The 21,230-nt window shown below is 41.2% G+C and overlaps 1 protein-coding gene across 1 annotated transcript in view; it reads left to right on the top strand.

Annotated features, from left to right (window-relative positions):
• SGIP1 (SH3GL interacting endocytic adaptor 1) overlaps positions 1 to 21,230 on the top strand; it is a 166,518-nt gene that overhangs the window by 118,504 nt on the left and 26,784 nt on the right. Inside the window, exon 18 of the mRNA XM_054037211.1 lies at positions 1,871 to 1,930. Coding sequence (XP_053893186.1) covers positions 1,871 to 1,930 — 60 coding nt within the window. The remainder of the gene's footprint in view (positions 1 to 1,870; positions 1,931 to 21,230) is intronic.

Here is a 21,230-nt window from a genome sequence, read left to right as displayed (position 1 = left end):
AGCATAAGCTTGCACCCCTAACCATCTTGGCTAATAGCCATTGATGAACCTATCCTCCATGAACTTATCTAATTATTGTTGTTTTTTAGCCCAGTTTTACTTTTGGCCTTCACAACTTCCCCTGGCAATGAGTTCCACAGATTGACTGTGTATTGTGTGAAGTAGTACTTCCTTATAAGCTGCAACAGAGAGGCAAGCAAACAGTGGTTGGCTTAAGGGAGCTATGTGTCATCAAGAGAAAAGAGCAGTAGTTGTGTAGCTCAGAGCCTACATTAGCAGTGACTCATAGTCAAAGCTATATCTGGCCACTCCTGAACTAGCCTCTTAGAAGGGGATCTCTGTACTTACATTTGACAACCCCACAGGTTTACCTTGTGGCACAGTAAGTGGTCTTGTCTTTTTAATTTTTAAGAGTATTGGATTTGCACTGTGTTGAGGCACAGATGTACTGGCTTCTCTTTAGACTCATATAGCCATAAAAAAGATATTCCCTGTCCATTTGTCTGTCCACTTGAAATACGTATCTGTGCAAGGCCAAATATAGTAATGAACAGAGCTTTTAACTATCTCCACTATGCTGTTAGAGATTTGTTTCAGAGTTGCAAAGATTATACCATTTGATAGACCTTATCCAAAAGAATATTGAACAGAATGATTTTATTTATTTGTCTCTTCTTCTGATTTGGTTTTCTTTCTTGGTTGTTGCTTGTGCAGTTTGAATAACACATTGTAGAAAGAAAAAGACGCCATCGTTTTTATTTCAGTGACCTTTTCATTATTTTTCTCATTTAAGTTCTTGTGTTTTGTTGATATAGTGCACTGCTTGATTTCATTTGGGATTTGTGTTTTCATTCTTTTGTCTTTTACGTTTCTTTTGCTGATGGTATCAGAAGATGATGCTTTTATTGACAAACTGCCCACGTTTGAAAGGCGCTGTGAAACGCCTGCAGGTACTGTATTAGCAGAGTGGTTTCAAGAAATCTGGATTAAAACTCCCAGCCATTGTCTCATAAGAATGCCTATAAAACTTACGGACATGCTTTCTCCTCAACCACCATGAATGTCCAGTGCATATGACATACATATGTTTAAAAATGGAACTCGGGCCACAAAAAATAGCAGCACATTGCATGACAGTTTCTCAGAGACCAAAAAGATTGAGAGAGGTGATATGCTACTGTTTTGTGAATTTAAATTGAAGGAATAAATTTAACTGCTCAAAAATACATTTTTTAATTATTTCAACAGTACATAATATCTATAATGTTTGTTCTCCGGTACTTTCAAGGTGGTGTGAGTCCAGGTAAACTGGTAATTCTGGTGGGAAGGGGAAAAAATTCAATTAGAACTTTCTACTCCAGGTGCTCGACCTGGAATTTTATGGCCTAAAATACAATTTAAAAAAATACATACATTTTACAAAAACATATTTTTAACACCAGCAGACAATGCAAAGTACAGCATCCTGCCCAATACAGTTTGCTAATCCTATTTAAGCACCATAGAGACACCACTGGAGATGAAGAGGATAATGCAAGTGATGAAGTTTGTCAAAACAAGTGCAGTTAAATATACTAACCCAGCCTGCATGAACAGGAAGCCTCTTCTACTCCACGCATAGGCAACTACTATCAAGCTGGCAAAAACACCCCTCCATCTAGTCTTCCATAGCTTGCTTTTTGCTTTCTGTTTTCTAAACCAAAAAACAGAGTTTTAAACACCATCCCCCTTTTCCTTGCACGTTAACGGCTTGCAGTGCCTCTTCCCTCCCCCATAGTGAGATAAGTTACCTGCTCTGTGACTCACACTGTGTCCTTCTCTCTCCCTCTCCTTAACCTTTCCCATCCCGCTTCAACTCCTGGCCATACAGAGAATGAACAGCCTTCCCTCGTTTGGTTTGACAGAGGAAAGTTTTATTTGACTTTTGAAGGTAAGTAGTACATAGCATACCAGCTTGTAACTTACTCCCCTTTGCTCTTATATTTAAGTCCTACGGTTTCCTTCAAAAGTTCCCTTCTAACTTTTTGTATGAAAATGCTATGGCTACTTAGATGACATCATCTCACAAGTTCAACAAGGATCATTTAAATTTGATTTGTACATTTGTCTCCCTTCAATTACTTTTTTTAAAGGACAAAAAGAGACTATTCTTGTGTAAATCATGAATATATTCTACGGAACAAAAATCACTTCTATTGCCAAGGAACTTGACTCTGTCAACAAGGGCTTCTTTTAACACTCTTTTGCAAACCACTTGGTACACTCAATGTATCACTACACAATGTGATGACTGAAACCTAAATTATGATTGTATTTTCTATTGGCCTTTACCCTCTTCTGGGTGATTTAACTAGTATTAGCACACTGCCCATTTTAAACTTCCTGGAAAACCTGTGACATACTTAAGGTATATTGGAGAGTAATGTGAAAATAACATCTATATGATTATCTTGAGGGTACTACTCGTCATTTTGTAAAAGTAGGAAATCAGGAAATATGCCCTACAGGTGCTGTACAAAATTCATCAGCATCTGCATAATCCCAGCATTGTATCTAATTAATTTTCAGTCAGTCTATAAAATTGAGTTATCCTTCTGAATTAGAGAGCTGTCCAATTAGTCTGTTCACTTTGAATTACAAGTAACCTTTACCAACTCTTGTATTATAGTTGAGTCTGTAAAATCTGTCCCTTATAAATTTTGGTTTTCAGAGATTTATTTAAGTCAATTTTAAAAACTCACTTGAGGCTAAAAATGCAATCATCTATCCTGGGAACAAATTAAAACACAATCTGTTTGGCCTTTAAGTTTTAAGTGTGTGCAAAAGAAAAAAAGGTCCACTTGACTGGTCTGGGTGGTTTATGTGAGTTTATTGCTAATAAGAATTACCAGGTTTACAGCACGGGAGACTCAAGTCGTCTGTGTATAAAGAGAATAGGCACCATGGACAAAAGGAGTGAAAGCTGCCCCTCCCCACTAAGGACCTCAAGCTTGATCTGGGGGGGACTAACTTTAAAAAGTGAAAGAGTAATTGAGTCTCTATGCCCATTCAGCGTTTAGTCTGCCATTAGAGATGACTATATGTGATGACAAATGTGATGGTGGCTTAGTGAATTGGGCACCTGTCTAATAGAGATTGGACTGAGACCATCAATTTTCCCATAGGCAGCAGATTAGCCATCAAATGGTGGTAACTGTAGGACACTAGCAACTTAACTAGCTGGTGTATCTGTGGCTAATTTGAATAGAACAGGAGTGAGTAATCCTCTGAGCCATCCAGTTCCTCTGCTTTTTGATATTTAAAAAGTTTTGGCTGAGTTATTAATATTGGAAAATCAGCTACTGCTTACACATCATGCCTGTTTTACAATAAGCCTTATTGTAAAACCTGTACTACAAGTCTTATGGTCTATTTGCCTACTTTGATGAGGGCAGTCTTAGTGCTTTAAATGATGCTGCAGAGATGTGAAGCTTATGTTGTGGTGTTTAGGGAAGTATATAGATTATATTTTAACATTAGTTCTTGAGCTAGAATGTGGGTCAGGGAGATGGGCACGGAGGGATACAATCCAATTCCTCACTTATGGCAAGCTTCTCAACATTTCCAGAGTTTTAAAATACAATGTATATAGTACTTATACACAGTATTTGGGAGGAGTTATAGTCCTCTCTCAGCATTTCAGAGGTGGACATATTCTAGCCCGGACTGAGTCCAGTTCAGGAGCTCTAAGGTAGGCAAAGGGTGGTAGGCAAACAATGGACAGTGCTTCTATAACCTTGGTAAGTCAATTTGATTTTAACTAAAACTAGGAGCATCATTCTTAGAATCTTTTCATCTGAACATCGATTGGAAGCTGCCAAGGTTAAACTCCCTTCAGGTTTACAAAATCCATGATGGAATTATTTCTTTCCTTCTGGTCATTGACTTTATCCCAATGGTTGTAGTATCAGTGGGTCTGTGAGATCTGGCATCTTATTCTACAGTTGTTTCCAAGTGTTTGGATTAGAAGACATCCAGAGTGAAGATGTGACAAGTCTTGTTTCTTAAATTAGAATCCTCAAAAAAAGGATAATGTGGAGGCAAATCATAAGAGTCTCATCACCATCTTGCTATCTGAAGTCTTCTATGATTGTGTTTATGTTTACTGAAGCTCTCTTTCCCGCTAACTGCTTCTTTGGATGCACTAATTCTTGAACAGATCTTTTCACCATCAAGGAGCCAGGTGATACGGGGGACTTACTACTTTTTTTGTTTGTAGATAACTGATTCCTCTGAATCAGAGCCAAAAAGCATTCTTTCTTTTCCCTCTAGTAAAAGTTCCCCAAACAGTACATACAAAAGCCAAAGAGTTTTCTATTTCAGGTTTCTTCTGTAGTAACTCTACTATGGGTAAACAATCCTAGAATCTGCTTTCATCACTCAGCATTTAGATTGTTGCACACATCAGCTGGCTTTCAGCATCTTCTATGATTAGAGTTATAGCTGCCAAGAATTTCCTTTGGGCTGCTAATATCTTGAATAATCTGACGTGGCTCAACTGAGGTAAAGTGCCCACATTCCATCTCCTACCAGATATTTTTCTAAGGCTTCATTTAATGAAGTTGTTGCCAATATAATGCCGAACTGGTTCTGAAACAAGGTGGGTATCTTGGAACAGAGAGTATTCAAGAAGGTGGGCCGGGGTTACCCTCTTGGCTAAGATCTAGTGCAGTATACAATCACTAGACCACTGGTAAAAATTCAGGCAGACTGATTATTAAACATTTGTAGCGGATCATCCCTAAAAGGTACAGAAAAAGGTTTTTGATCATTTTGATCTCTTAGTCTTGATGTTTAGTGACATTCTTACTCTAGGTAACAGTTCTGTACTGGGAAAGGGAATGGACACAATAGCCTGATGGGACTTTCCTGGTTGGTTTCTATGATAAAACAGTTACTCTCCTCTCTTATATGAAGACTGACTACACAGTTCTAAGGTGTATATTCTACCATTGTCATTATTTATTTAATCCCTATTCATTCATTTCCCCCCACTCTCATTCTTGATCTTCAGTATTACAACAATTTTTATAATCTGATTTTTGTGTGCTTTATAATATTCCAACGTACTTTAACATGTAAGAATTCATTGAAAGAAAAACATAAAATTGTAAAAACAAAGAATATTATTGCTGTCACAAAACACTGCATATGTGGATCAATGTAATCTCCTAATTGGTTTATGGAGACCACATAATCTGTTTTTTACCCTAATAGTACAAAAGCAAGGGGATAGCCAGTGAAATGGAAAGGCCATGCATTTAAACCTGCATTTACACAAATCTAAAGCCAGAGTGTTAAAACCACCACTAACTGACAGGGTTTAGGAAGAAATTTCCCTACGGGCAGGTTATTTCATAATTGTTCATAACGGGAGTATCTGGCATCTTCTTTCAAAGCATTTGGTATTGGCTGTTCTTGGAGACAGGATACCAGGCAAGGTGTACTACAGTGATGCAGTTCCTTTTTCCTACGTTAGAGAGGGAAGAAGAAAATCCTGTATATAGCTCCCTCTTTGGATAGACATGTCTACAGATGCAAGAGAATTACATATTCCTTCAAAAGTTAATTGTTTCTAACATTCATCAAATTGGCTCAGTAATCCCCAGATTAGAATAAAATACATGACTCAGCCAAGTAACTTGGGCCATTTCATCTGGAGATAATAGATTGGCCATCATAGAGACAGAGAACATGCAGGCTTGAAGATTCACATTTTGAAGAGCATGGCAGAGTTCTATTGGATCAAAAGTTAAGCACTGCTGCCAATCCTATACACGCGCAACCATTCAGTTATTCAGGTAGCTGTTCTGACCAGTTGACAGTTTGCTAAATATCAGCTGCCTCTGTTCAGAATAGTCAGATCATGTTTACTGAGAGAACTTTCCCTCTGTTTCATCAACAAAACTAGATGTGGCCCAGTCACGGAGCTGGATTTCAGGGGGATTCGTGTCTGGAGGAGACAATTGGGATTTCTTCTCTGGAGTGCTTTGGCAGATTTCCTCACCTTGGTTCTGAATGGGCTGAGGGGAACCATAGTCTGTGGCCTGTGAGGTGGACCTATACTCATTGTGGCTTGTGAAAGCAAGTGAGGTATTGGGTCCACCGACGTTAAACAGAGTTGGCTTGTTCAATCTGTGTGAGACAGACATGTGCTTTGGTTCCCCAGATATCCTCGGAAGGCCTTCAGCATGTAGGCCCTATGATTCTGCTCGGTCTCCTGAACTCTTATTCATTTTCCTATCAGCAATCCTCTTCCTCAAAGAGAGGGTGTTGGTGGATGGATGGAGGGGCTTTGTAGATATGATGGTACTACCTTAGGCAGTATTGTATTTTTCCAGAGATTCTCTGCTGGTTGTCAATAGGAAAACTATGTACACATGGTATACCCATCCCCCAGTCCTTGATTCACTCCCTCTCAAACTAGTAGGGTGGCAATGTCTCAGCGACAGCTGACCCACCCTTGTTCACCCCACCCCCATTCTACATGCAGATCCCCACTGGGTAATCTGTACTTTTTTGTATATCTTGATGAGTACCTGCTGGAAAAGTGGTGAGACAATAATATAGGTAGTTTGAAATTAATACAATTGAATAAAGCAATTGCACTTCCACACATTACAGCTCTAATTTTGCAATATTCCTTTATCTATCCCTAAGTTTTGGAGTCCAGATTTATTTTTGGATTTGACCTATGAGTTGTTCTATAATGGTATAAAAGGAGATCTATAGCATTTGAAATTTGTTAGCACTATTAACTCAGTGAATGATATACCAGAAAAATGGATTTCTTGCTAAAGATGAAGTCAGCTGCTGTAGATTTGGGAATCAGGTACTCTATGAAAGGGTTCTGCATGATTTTGTTCTGATGTTATGTCATCTCAATGTTTGTTCAAAGTTGACTATATTTAACTATCCTGTTTGGGGACAGTATTTATTCAAAATTATATATTCCAGTATTCCAGCAATTGCAAATAGTGGTGCAGTTCAGTCATTCTTGCCTATGTGTGATGAAAACCTATTTTCTCTACCACTTACAATGTTGCTACCAAAGTTACAGTTGTTGAAGGTTTGAGTGCTTCTTTTTGCTACTGTAGAGAAGACTAGGGGAACAGAGAAAGGGAGGGAGAAACATGTATGATTCCTTTGGAACTTGTATGGTGCTGGTATACTCATTGGATGAGTGTCGACTAAATTAGGAATATGGCCATCTGATTAAGGCTCAGGAATTGGTGTTGGGACATCTCGGTTCTGTTTCTCCCTATGTCATGGATTTCTTGTGTGACCTTGGCCTAGTCATCTGAGCATCAGTTTCCTTATCGTAGAAAGGGAAATAACAATAGTTAACTCTCAGAACACTTCTGTGAGGTAGTTAACTCATTAATGTTTGTAAAGTGCTTGGAGATCTGTTATATTAATTTAAATTGAATATATGGGCCCCAAAAGTCAAAGGTGTTAATATGACCCTGTCACTGTCCAACAGTAAAGGGTGTTAAACAAGTTTTGGGGTTTGGTATATAGGGACTTTAGCCTTTAGTTCCATGGGAAACACACCACTAAAATATTTGTGACCCTTTATTAAAAATACAGAAAAGAAGGAAAAAGAGTTAAAGCATTTGAAATGTAAAGTATTAAATCAGACTTTTATTTTAATAGCATCCCTTGTTCCTTTAGCTGGAAAGAATGTTTAGAAGGGGGGGGGGGGGAACCTGGTCTGACAGTCTCTCAGATGGCAGTAAAGATGGTCCTTTTGGGGAAAAGAGAAAAGTTAGTTGAGCTGGGCTGGAGATGTGCTGTTGCTGTTGTTAAAGTCCAGTCCTGTTTCCTAGAAGACTAAATAAGACAAAACACCGAAAAGGGCAAAGAAAAGAACAACAAAGATAGAAAATGCAGCTTCTGTCTCTGGTGTTCACTCTCACTTGCAGCCTTGCGTCTGGAAAAACCCAGACCGTGCACACAATCTGGTCAGCCAGTCTGAGACCTGGCAAACTTGTGCTGGTATCGAGCTATTCAAGACATTGCTTTTAGCTGCCTTTCCTGTACACAGGCTTACAGCAATGTCCCCCCCAGAAAAACCCAAACAAACAAAACAGTTTGGGCCAGCTAATCTCTACTCTTATTAGACAGAAGAAAACAAGAGAGATAAGAACTAGGGAAGGAAGAGACAAAGTCTCACATCCAGATAGTGTTTGGGATTGAGCTGGTGAAGGCAGCAGTGCCATCTGGTTCCCACTCCGGCCTGGTCTGGTCAAGAGATCTCTCAGGATTAGGATGAAGAAACTCCAGGGACTCAGGAGATGGTGGGGGTGAAGCTCACTCCTTCCCCTTCTTTCAGTCTACCAGTATCATGATAGCCTCTGTCCATCTGTATTTTCCCCCCTCCAACTCTCCCTTTTTTTTTTTAAGAACCCGAAAAGGTAATGATGGGCGTAATAGTCTGTCCCCTTGTTAGTTTGTCCACCAATTAGGCCTGATTTCTAACACACCAGTTTTGGTTCATTAATTTCCAGTCCCACACTTTCCTTGTTTACCATGATCTTAACACAGTCCTTGAGTTACATCAGTAGGCCATTTTGGCTGGACTAATTCAGTCTTTCTGTGTTCCTTTATCCATCGAATTGTGTTGTTATACTTTATAAACTGGTGCTCATTTTTTACAATTGAGCTCACAATTAGGTAAATTTGTTGGTGCTATTATCACAACAGATGCTTAGATGAAAGGTGCCATGTTGTGTAAGTGCAAAGTTTTATTATTTATTATCCAAGCTGTAGTTTTTCAATGCTTACTTCTCCGAGTGCTACAGAAAGTTTGTAATACAGTTTTGTTATGAAACTGGCATGCTAAATTGCAGATATACACCAACATTTTTTTTAAAGCAACATTTACTACTGGCAGCATTTTATGCTAATATGTATAGCATCTATCACCGATACTGTGATAAAATCAAATACCATGGCATGGTAAGTGTTTGTTTTGGGGTGCCTGCCATACTATCATCAGTCTAACATGGTTTCATTCTAGGAAGCGGTATATTTAAATAATTTTTTATCACTTCCACATATGAAGTATGGCATCAAAACAGGAAAAGAGGAGGAATGTTAAAATGGATTGCATCGGTTGGATAAGACAATTGGCAAAACACCAGATTTGGCTTTTTCTAATACAAAACCTAGTTTAACCTGGCCTAAAAACCCAGATGCATCATTTCCTCCACGTCCCCAAGGGATGGTTAGAGATGCATTAAATTCTAGAGTTACACTCAAGTTCAGGATTTTTAAAAAAGCGATTGGATAACCTGGCAAGTTGTTTCAAGAGATTGGAAATTGATCTACCAAACTGATGGTGCTTAATATGATTTACATCACTAATTTTCCTTTGTAAATTACCATGTATTCCATAGATTACTGAAAATGTAGCATGGTAACATGGGCAGAGTTTTATAATTTGGGCAGTAAGCTGAAGCAATTCAGCCACAAAAGGCAACAAATAAAAATGCAGTTCTGATACAGACGTGACCAAATGAATGCTTGGATCATCATCAGTGCAAAAAAAAGTATATTAAAAAAATCTAAAAATTAACAAAGATGTTGGATACCTCTATGTTAAAGGGAAAAAAATAGACTAGATTTTTTTTAAAAAAAAGCAGTTATTCATCATTCACAATGGAGGTTTTTAATTGGGGAAGGTGCAGCATGCATTTAAAAACAGGTACTTTTTGTCCTTGAATTTATAGCAATAAAATGAAAGTACACTGTTATTTAGTACAATAGATGGGTCTTTGATAAAATTAAATGGTTAAATCATATTAAGAGAATTAAAGGAGACATTGAACTTGCAAAATTCACAGGCTACATTTGCTGCTATATAGATTAGATTTATACTGTTTCTTAATCCATTGACATTTATTAAACTAGGCAAATTTTAAAAAATTAATGACCCAAATGCAGGTCCAAAATAAGGCAATCTCTCATTATGGTATTTCACTTGATATTCTCTGTGCAATGACTATAATCTACCCTATCTAAATCATTGAATGTAATATGAATAGGTTCAATTGCTATGCTGCTTCTCAATGAATTGATAAGGAAAGCCAAGGGACAAAAGAGAAATCTATAGCCAGCAGTTAAGGACAATAAGGAGATTTTTAAATATATTAAAACCAAAAATAATCCTGACAATGTTGTTGGTCCATTACTAGATGAAAATGGTAGAACTATCAATAATAATGCAGAAAGGGCAGAAGTGTACAATAAATGTTTCTGTTCTGTATCTGAGAAAAAACAGATAATATAGTCTCATTGTTATGCTATACAAAGCACACAGGATCTTTTATAGAGGAGAAGGCAAATACGCCGCATTTATTGAAAATACAACAGTTAGCATATGCTTTTTAGACACACACACACTCGCTCTCTCCTGCCAGTTGATGTTTATAGTTACCAGTTTGTTGTAGCTCCAAGTCAATCTAATGGCTAGTTAGATTGAGCACGAGTGTGGAGCTGGGCTCTGTCGGTCGCAATCCGATGCTCCGAGGCTTTGCAGGACTGAACCCACAGTTCCATGGCAAAACACCCCAGCTTTATAGTTGTAAATTCCCATTTGAGTCCACGCATTTTGCAATAAGAAGAACAGGAGTACTTGTGGCACCTTAGAGACTAACAAATTTATTAGAGCATAAGCTTTCGTGGACTACAGCCCACTTCTTCGGATGCATATAGAATGGAACATATATTGAGGAGATATATATACACACATACAGAGAGCATAAACAGGTGGGAGTTGTCTTACCAACTCTGAGAGGCCAATTAATTAAGAGAAAAAAAACTTTTGAAGTGATAATCAAGCTAGCCGAGTACAGACAGTTTGATAAGAAGTGTGAGAGTACTTACAAGGGGAGATAGAGTCAATGTTTGTAATGGCTCAGCCATTCCCAGTCCTTATTCAAACCGGAGTTGATTGTGTCTAGTTTGCATATCAATTCTAGCTCTGCAGTCTCTCTTTGGAGTCTGTTTTTGAAGTTTTTCTGTTGTAATATAGCCACCCGCAGGTCTGTCACTGAATGACCAGACAGACTCCCAGCTATCTTCGAGACACCACTGACTTCCTGAGGAAACTACAATCCATCGGTGATCTTCCAGAAAACACCATCCTGGCCACTATGGACGTAGAAGCCCTCTACACCAATATTCCACACAAAGATGGACTACAAGCTATCAGGAACAGTATCCCTGATAATGTCACAGCTAACCTGGTGGCTGAACTTTGTGATTTTGTCCTCACCCACAACTATTTCACATTTGGGGACAATATATACCTTCAAGTCAGCGGCACTGCTATGGGTACCCGCATGGCCCCACAATATGCCAACATTTTTATGGCTGACTTAGAACAACGCTTCCTTAGCTCTCGTCCCCTAACGCCCCTACTCTACTTGCGCTACATTGATGACATCTTCATCATCTGGACCCATGGAAAAGAAGCCCTTGAGGAATTTCACCATGATTTCAATAATTTCCATCCCACCATCAACCTCAGCCTAGATCAATCCACACAAGCGGTCCATTTCCTGGACACTACTGTGCTAATAAGCGATGGTCACATCAATACCACCCTATACCGGAAACCTACTGACCGCTACACTTACCTACATGCCTCCAGCTTCCATCCAGGACACACCACACGATCCATTGTCTACAGCCAAGCTCTAAGATATAACCGCATTTGCTCCAATCCCTCGGATAGAGACAAGCACCTACAAGATCTCTATCAAGCATTCTTAAAACTACAATACCCACCTGCTGAAGTGAAAAAACAGATTGACAGAGCCAGACGAGTACCCAGAAGTCACCTCCTACAAGACAGGCCCAACAAAGAAAATAACAGAACACCACTAGCTGTCACCTTCAGCCCCCAACTAAAACCTCTCCAGCGCATCATCAGAGATCTACAACCTATCCTGAAAGATGATCCTTTACTCTCACAGATCTTGGGAGACAGACCTGTCCTCGCTTACAGACAACCCCCCAACCTAAAGCAAATACTCACCAGCAACCACACATCACTGAACAAAACCACTAACCCAGGAACCTATCCTTGTAACAAACCCCGATGCCAACTCTGTCCACATATCTATTCAAGTGACATCATCATAGGACCTAATCACATCAGCCATACCATCAGGGGCTCATTCACCTGCACATCTACCAATGTGATATATGCCATCATGTGCCAGCAATGCCCCTCTGCCATGTACATTGGCCAAACCGGACAGTTTCTACGCAAAAGAATTAATGGACACAAATCTGACATCAGGAATCAAAATACTCAAAAACCAGTGGGAGAACACTTTAACCTGTCTGGTCATTCAGTGACAGACCTGCGGGTGGCTATATTACAACAGAAAAACTTCAAAAACAGACTCCAAAGAGAGACTGCAGAGCTAGAATTGATATGCAAACTAGACACAATCAACTCCGGTTTGAATAAGGACTGGGAATGGCTGAGCCATTACAAACATTGACTCTATCTCCCCTTGTAAGTACTCTCACACTTCTTATCAAACTGTCTGTACTCGGCTAGCTTGATTATCACTTCAAAAGTTTTTTTTCTCTTAATTAATTGGCCTCTCAGAGTTGGTAAGACAACTCCCACCTGTTTATGCTCTCTGTATGTGTGTGTATATATATCTCCTCAATATATGTTCCATTCTATATGCATCCGAAGAAGTGGGCTGTAGTCCACGAAAGCTTATGCTCTAATAAATTTGTTAGTCTCTAAGGTGCCACAAGTACTCCTGTTCTTCTTTTTGCGGATACAGACTAACACGGCTGTTACTCTGAAACCTGGCATTTTGCAATGTCATCCTGTAATCATTAGTCCTTAAGTGGTGTTAATCTTGGGGTTTTCTGCTGTTATCATTTGATGGTTATTGTCGGGCTTCCCATCGTTATCTTCTATTTGTTGTCTTGCCTTCGGGGATGCCTGCCTCACCTCTGAGGTCGTCAAGAATGTTTAGCATCGGATACAATGGATGTTTTCTGATTGTCTCCTGGTTTTTTCAAGTCGCTCACTTTTTCTTGACCATCTGGACATTTGTGATGGCTTTCACACCTTATCTTTTCCTGATGCATGCATTCCTCATTCACACAAACAATCTCTTACAGAAACCTTCAAAGGTATACAGACAGCAGTATTTTATATTCAGCAGAATACATTGTAAATCAAGCCTTGCTAAATCTTATAACTAAAACAATTCCCATTGGGGCTTCAGGCCCTTAACGTTCCTCTAATCTCCTTAACATAGATACAATACATGATCCTGTCTCTTACTTACTAAAACCTTAAAACAAAGAAATGTATATTTAACTAGAGTGTCTAATGTGTAATACATATAGGAAACCATAGTAGACATTATAACTTATCCTAAAACAAAAGGGTGACCATAATCAGTCATAAGGATTGTTTTGGTCTGTCATTCCTTTCTGTTATTCAACAAGGGTGGCTGGCAGGATGAAATCAAATCATACATTAATTCTCATAGTACAATTATAAAATCCTGCTCCTACATTATCATATGGTGATGACAGCACTCTTTCCATTCCACTAGTCTCTCTGGAGGATATTAAACATAAGCTACTAAAGGTAGACATTTTTTAAATCACCAGGTCCAGATAACTTGCATCCAAGAATTTTAGAGGAGCTGGCTGGACCTTCATGTTGATTTTCAATAAGTCTTGGAGCACTGGTGATGTTCCAAAAGACTGTAAGAAAGCTAATATCAACTTTTTAAAAGGGCAAACAGGATGACCCTGATAATCAAGTCAGCCCAACATTCATTCCAGACAAGATAATGGAGTGTCTGAAACAGGACTCACTTAATAAGGATTTAAGGGAGGGTAATGTAATGAATGCAAATCAACATGAGTTTATGGAAAATAAATCCTGTCAAACTTATCTGGATATCTTTTTTTGTTGAGATTCCAAGTTTGGTTGATAAAGCTAAAATACTGTATTGTTGACATAATATACTGGAAGGCTTTTGACTTGGTACCATGCAACATTTTTATTTAAAAAATAGAATAAATAAAATTAACATGACACATATTAAATGGATTAAAAACTAGCTAACTGATAGGTCTCAAAATGTAACTGTAAATGGAGAATCATCATCAAGCGGGTGTTTCCACTGGGGGGCCCACAGGGATTGATTCTTAGCCCTATGCTATTTAATATTCTTATCAATGAACAGGAAGAAAACATAAAATCATCACTGATAAAGTTTGCAGATAACAAAAAATTGGTGGAGGGGTCAATAATGAAGACAAGTTACTGATTCAGAGCGATCTGTCGTCTGGATTGCTTAAGTAAACTGGGCGCAAGCAAATAATATGTGTTTTAATATAGCGAAATGTATACATCTAGGAAAAAAGAACGTCCTTACAGGGTTGGGGACTCCATCCTCAGAAGCAGTGACTGAAAAAGATTTGGGGGTCATGCTGGATAATCAGGTGAACATAAGCTCCCAATGTGATGCTATGTCCAAAAGATCTAATGTGATCCTGGGATGTATAAACAGGGGAATCTCAAGTTGGGGCACAGAGATTATTTTACCTCTGCATTGGCACTCATGTGACTCTTGTTGGAATACTGTGTCCAGTTCTGGTGCCCACAATTCAAACAGGATGTTGATAAATTGGCGGGGGTTCAGAGCCCTGGGAATGTTTACAAGATTAGAAAGACGCTTTACAGTGATTGACTCAAGGAGCTCAATCTGTTTAGCTTAACAAAGTGTGTCAAAGTTCCTCCTCTAGCTTGGTGGGTCCTGCGCTTATTGGCGGATTTTCTTGCCTCAGAGATTCACCATGTGGGTTGGGGAACAGCCCAGAGACCTTCCCCTCTGGAAGAACCCACAGTCCAGGTCAATTGGGAGGTTTGGGGGGAACCCGGGCCCGCCCTCTACTCCGGGTTCCAGCCCAGGGCCCTGTGGACTACAGCTGTCTATAGTGCCTCCTGTAACAGCTGCATGGCAGCTACAATTCCCTGGGCTACTTCCCCATGGCCTCCTCTAAACACCTTCCTTATTCTCATCACAGGACCTCCTGGTGTCTGATAACGCTTGTGCTCCTCAGTCCTCCAGCAACACACCCTCTCACTCTCAGCTCCTTGCGCCTCTTGCTCCCAGCTCCTCACACTTGCGCATTACAAACTGAAGTGAGCTCATTTTAAAACCCAGGTGCCCTAATTAGCCTGCCTGCCTTAATTGGTTCTAGCGGGTTCCTGATTACTCTAGTGCAGCCCCTTCTCTGGTCACTCAGGGAACAGAAAACTGTTCATCCAGTGACTAGTATATTTGCCCTCTACCAGACTCCTGTACTCCACTGGTCTGGGTCTGTCACAAAAGAAAAGGTTAAGGAGTGACTTGATTGCAGTCTATAAGTGTCGACATGGGTAACGGGCTCTTCAACCTACCAGAGAAAAATATAACACTAGCCAATGTTTGGAAGTTGAATCTAACCAAATTCGGACGGGAAATAAGTCATAATTCTTAACAGTGAGAGTAATTAGCCATTGGAAAAATTTACCAAGTGTCATGGAGTATTCTCCATCGCCAACAATTACTCAATCAATTTTGGATGGTTTTCTAAAAGATCTATTCTAAGAACTATTTTGGGGAAGTTCTAGGGCCTCTGTTGTACTAGATTAGATCACAGTGGTCCCTTCTTGCCTTGGAATCTATGAAAAGAAATTGAATGTAATGCTATAAACTCCTAAAAATGGAGGTTTTTCATCTTCATTGTCAGATCATCCTGCCAAAATGAAAAGTTTATAAAATATGGACCTTGAAGCAACAATTAAAATCTCTGGAAGGGATGCCACAGTACATATATTAGCTAGGCCTTCCCCCATAGCCCCCAGTACATGAGTGTATGACTGATGTTAGTGCTTAAAAAATAAGTTTGAGCATCATTAAACTTGAACCTTCTTACATAAAAGCTGTTTGGTATCTCAAATCATTAACAGAAAAATCTTATAGATTTGTATACAAATCTATAATTTTTAAAATAATCCAAAACAAGTTTGAATCCCAAACCCATCCTGTAATTTTGTTTCAAAGTTGAATCTAAAATATGATGGAACTTATTTTCTTGTTCCTGAATTCAAAAGGGGACTGTTATATGAAGAGTATTGTGCTGATAATTGTGGAAATATGAGAGGAGCTGATTTTTGTGACTTGCACTCTTCAAGATGAGTGAAGTCTCATAAACTCATAAAACTGTGTGGAAATCTCATGAAATCACTGAAATCTTGGGAAAACACCTCATGAGATTTTGGCACCATCAAACCTGATTGCTCATTCTGATTTGGTTTCAGACCCTAGCCCAATTCAGATCCAGTCAATGGCATTTAAGCTCTTGACTGCCTAAACCATTTTTGAAAATGTGATTTAGGCTCCTAAATCAGTTAGGAGTACACTGAGTACAATGCCTACATTTTTTTAAAATCTGGGCTTGCCTGCTCAGTCCACCCCTGATTTTTAAACCAAATGTTTGGAAACACTGTTGGGGGCCCAATCCTGAAAATAGTAACAGGAATGAGCAGTATTCTTTTGAAGGGACAATTCATATACGTAAGGGATTGCAGGATTGAGCCCCTAAATGAGGAAAATGTTTCCAACTATTATGTGATAAGTGACTTGTGACAAGACCCGACTTGAGGATTCTCTGTGCCTCCAGCTACAGTTGATGAGGTCCCTGAGTTCAGGGACAGAAAACTTGGCAGCTAAAAGGCTTTGTTTCACCTTTAAGGAAAATGCATCTTGTCTGGAAAATAAAGTTTAGAAAAAGAAAAGATGTATATTATCTACCTATTAAGGTAATTATATAGGTCTCCACACTGTAGTCTCTTATAGATGTATACAGAATGGAATATATAACCTGGAACAACTGAGGTATGCCAACAGTTGGTTGATTATCAGTGAAGGAGGACCAAAATATCCCTCCTGTCCATAAAAGAAACACACACATGCTTTAGGCAACCTGGATTTACCTATGGCATGGTGTGACTCACTTAGATTCCTTTAGATAGACAAAGCCACTCTTGGTTCTTCTAACCATACTAGGAAGAACATCCTCTGAGTACATTGTTCCCCAACTATCCTGACTATTGTTCATTCTGCTTAAGTCAATGTCAGAGACTCCTATAGCAGAGTTTATGTGGAAAGCAGTTCTCATTAATAATAGTATGGGATTGTATAATCTCCTCCTGCAATTTACTAATGCCTCTAGGATCTGTTGCCTATGAGCAGAATCTACATGCTACTTAACCCATTGTCTAACAAATGAACACACGCTAGTTTCCATTGTATGCATGTAAACCCTCAGCGCCGAAGTCTTAAAAATGTGGAAAACCTTATTCCTATTTAATTTTTGGTGTGGTTGATCACTGATGGTTTGTGATTAGTAATTGAATTACTAAATAGATGGCCAGGTAAATTACTCAAAAAATCCTTATGCCATTAATGATGTTGCTTCCCAAGTGCAGATTGTTTTTCTTCAAGGGATAACAATTGCACAATAGCTTCTGCTTAAGGGTATGTCTACACTACGGGATTAATCCGAATTTAGATAATTCGGATTTGAGAAACAGGTTGTATAAAGTCGAAATGAGTGCGGCCACACTAGCACAGTAATTCGGTGGTGTGCGTCCAAGTACCGGGGCTAGCGTCGATTTCTGCACCGTTGCACTGTGGGTAGCAATTCCATAGCTATCCCATAGTTCCCGCAGTCTCCTGCGCCCATTGGGATTGTGGGTTAAGATCCCAGTGCCTGATGGGACAAAAAACATCGTCGCAGGTGGTTCTGGGTACAGCCTCACTCCCTCCCTCCCTCCCTCCCTGCATGAAAGCAACGGACGGCAGACAACCATTTTCGCGCCTTTTTTCCTGGGTGGGTGAACACTGCAGACTCCATACCACGGCAAGCATGGAGCCCGCTGAGGTCAAGACAGCACTCATGAATATTGCAAACACCTCGCGCGTTCTTGTGGAGTTTATGCTCAGCCAGGACCAGAAAAACGAGGCGAGGAGGCAGCGGCGGCGGCAGCGCAGCGACAAGCATGATGAGGACATGGACACGGACACGGACACAGAATTCAGTGAAACCACAGGCCCCGGTGCTTTGGAGATCATGTTGTTAATGGGGCAGATTCTATCCATGGAACGCCGATTCTGGGCAAGGGAAACAAGCACAGACTGGTGGGACCGCATAGTGTTGCAGGTCTGGGACGATTCCCAGTGGCTGCGGAACTTTCGCATGCGTAAGGGCACTTTCATGGAACTTTGTGACTTGCTGTCTCCTGCCCTGAAACGCCAGAATACCAAGATGAGAGCAGCCCTCACAGTTGAGAAGCGCGTGGCGATAGCCCTGTGGAAGCTTGCAACGCCAGACAGCTACCGGTCAGTCGGGAATCAATTTGGAGTGGGCAAATCTACGGTGGGGGCTGCTGTGATGCAAGTAGCCAAAGCAATCACTCAGGTGCTGCTACGAAAGTTAGTGACTCTGGGAAATGTGCAGGCTATAGTGGATGGTTTTGCTGCAATGGGATTCCCTAACTGTGGTGGGGCAATAGACGGAACCCATATCCCTATCTTGGCACCGGAGCACCAAGCCACCGAGTACATAAACCGCAAGGGGTACTTTTCAATGGTGCTGCAAGCACTTGTGGATCACAAGGGACGTTTCACCAACATCAACGCGGGCTGGGCGGGAAGGGTTCATGACGCTCGCGTCTTCAGGAACACTACTCTGTTTAAAGGGCTGCAGCAAGGGACTTACTTTCCGGACCAGAAAATAACCGTTGGGGATGTTGAAATGCCCATAGTTATTCTTGGGGACCCAGCCTACCCCTTAATGCCATGGCTTATGAAGCCATACACAGGCAGCCTGGACAGGAGTCAGGAGCTGTTTAACTACAGGCTAAGCAAGTGCAGAATGGTGGTAGAATGTGCATTTGGCCGTTTAAAAGGTCGCTGGCGTTCATTATTGACTCGCTCTGACCTCAGCCAAAGAAATCTCCCCATTGTTATTTCTGCTTGCTGTGTGCTCCACAATCTCTGTGAAAGTAAGGGGGAGACCTTTATGGCGGGGTGGGAGGCTGAGGCAAATCGCCTGGCTGCTGATTACGCGCAGCCAGACACCAGGGCGATTAGAAGATCACACCATGAAGCGCTGTGCATCAGAGAAGCTTTGAAAACCAGTTTCATGGCTGGCCAGGCTACCGTGTGAAATATCTGTTTGTTTCTCCTTCATGAAAACCCTCCCCCTTTACTGACTGATTTTCTGTAAGGAACCCACCCTGCCCCTTCCCCCAGCTTTCTTTCAAACCAAATAAAGTCACTATCATTTAAAAATCATTTATTCTTTATTAATAGATTAGAAAAAGAGGGAGGGAACCCGGGTGGTATTTGGGAGGAGGATTGCTGGGAAGGAAAAAGCCACAAAGAAAAGGTTAAAAAAATGACAGCCTTTTGCTTGGGCTGTCTACTGGGGTGGGATGGGAAGGTGTACGGAGCCTCCCCCCCCGCGTTCTTACACGTCTGGGTGAGGAGGATACGGAACATGGGGAGGGGGGAGGGTGGAACAGGGGCTGAAGCGGCAGTCTGTTTTCCAGCAGCCGTTCCTGAACCTCCACCAGACGCCGGAGCAGCCCCAGCGTTGCATCCTTCATCCTCTGGTCTTCCTGCCGCCATCTCTCATCTCGATCGTCTCTCCTCTCCTCACGTTGGTCCCTCCTCTCCTCACGTTGGTCCCTCCTCTCCTCACGTTCACTGACTTCTTTCCTATACTTTGAAACTGTTTCCTTCCACTCATTCAGATGAGCTCTGTCACTCCTGCTGGATTGCATAATTTCAGAAAACATGTCCTCCCGCGTCTTCTTCTTACGACGCCTTATCTGTGATAACCTTCGGGATGGAGGAGGGAGGCTTGAGGAATTTGCAGCTGCTGTAGGGAGGGGAAAAAAGAGAGAATTGTTTTAAAAGCTACATTTTGCAGAACAATGCTTATACTCTTTCACGGTGACCAACACTGTTCACATTACATAGCACATGTGATTTCTGTGCAAGGTCGCATTTTGCCTCTTAATGCTGAGTGCTTGTGGCTTTGCTGCTAGAGATCACAGGTCTGGGCAACAGAATTCGGCTTGCATGCGGCCATGGTAAGCCATTGTTTTACAGCTTCTGCACCCTCCTTTCCCACATACCAAGCATAGCCTGTAGAGTGCTGCAGAAGCCTGGCCAATCTCAGCCAGTTGGGGGGGGGGCAGTGTGGGGGGGCTTGTCTGGGCCCCTTCAGGCAAGTAGAGTGCTGCGGTTTTTCTGTTAACATTCAGCAGCACCAGAAAACAAACTAACCCCCCCCCCGCCATGAATTCTCTGGGATGATCACGGTACCCCTCCCCCCACCGCATGGCTGGTATCAGGGAAGATCCCTGCAGGCACCAAACTACCCCCCCCCCCCGCCGCCGACCCCCCCCCCTCGCCATGAATTCTCTGGGATGATCACGGTACCCTCCCCCCACCGCGTGGCTGGTAACAGGGAAGAACCCTGCTAGCCAAACGCGGAAAACTTCAGGGCCAATTTCCCATCTGCGCTTGGCTAACTGCAGGGAAGGATTTATTTTCCGCCACAGGCAAACAGCCCAGTAGGAACGGCCACCTCTGTCCCCTTAATTAAGTTCCCGTATTTCAACCAGGTTACCAGGAGTGATATCACTCTCCTGAGGATTACACAACAAGATAAAGAACGGATGTTGCTTGAATGCCAGCAAACACCGGGACCATACGCTGCTAGGCTTTGTCAGGCAATGATACCAGATTACTTGCTGCAAGCATGGCGTGGTCAAGTGTCCTACCATGGAGGAGGGAATAAGGATGCACTGCCCAGAAACCTTCTGGCAAGACTTTCGGAGTACCTCCAGGAGAGCTTCATGGAGATGTCCCTGGAGGATTTCCGCTCCATCCCCAGACACGTTAACAGACTTTTCCAGTAGCTACAGACTTTTCCAGTAGCTGAACTGACCGCGAATGCAAAGTCAGGCAAAGTAATCATTAAAAACCGTTTGCTTTTAAAACAAGTTTTATATTTTAAAAGGTAAACTCACCTGAGGTCCCTTCCATGGGGTCAGAGTCTTG

The sequence above is a fragment of the Malaclemys terrapin genome, chromosome 8 (assembly GCF_027887155.1).
Source record: "Malaclemys terrapin pileata isolate rMalTer1 chromosome 8, rMalTer1.hap1, whole genome shotgun sequence".
Taxonomy (NCBI): Eukaryota; Metazoa; Chordata; order Testudines; family Emydidae; genus Malaclemys; species Malaclemys terrapin.
This window is presented reverse-complemented; position numbering and strand designations above follow the sequence as displayed.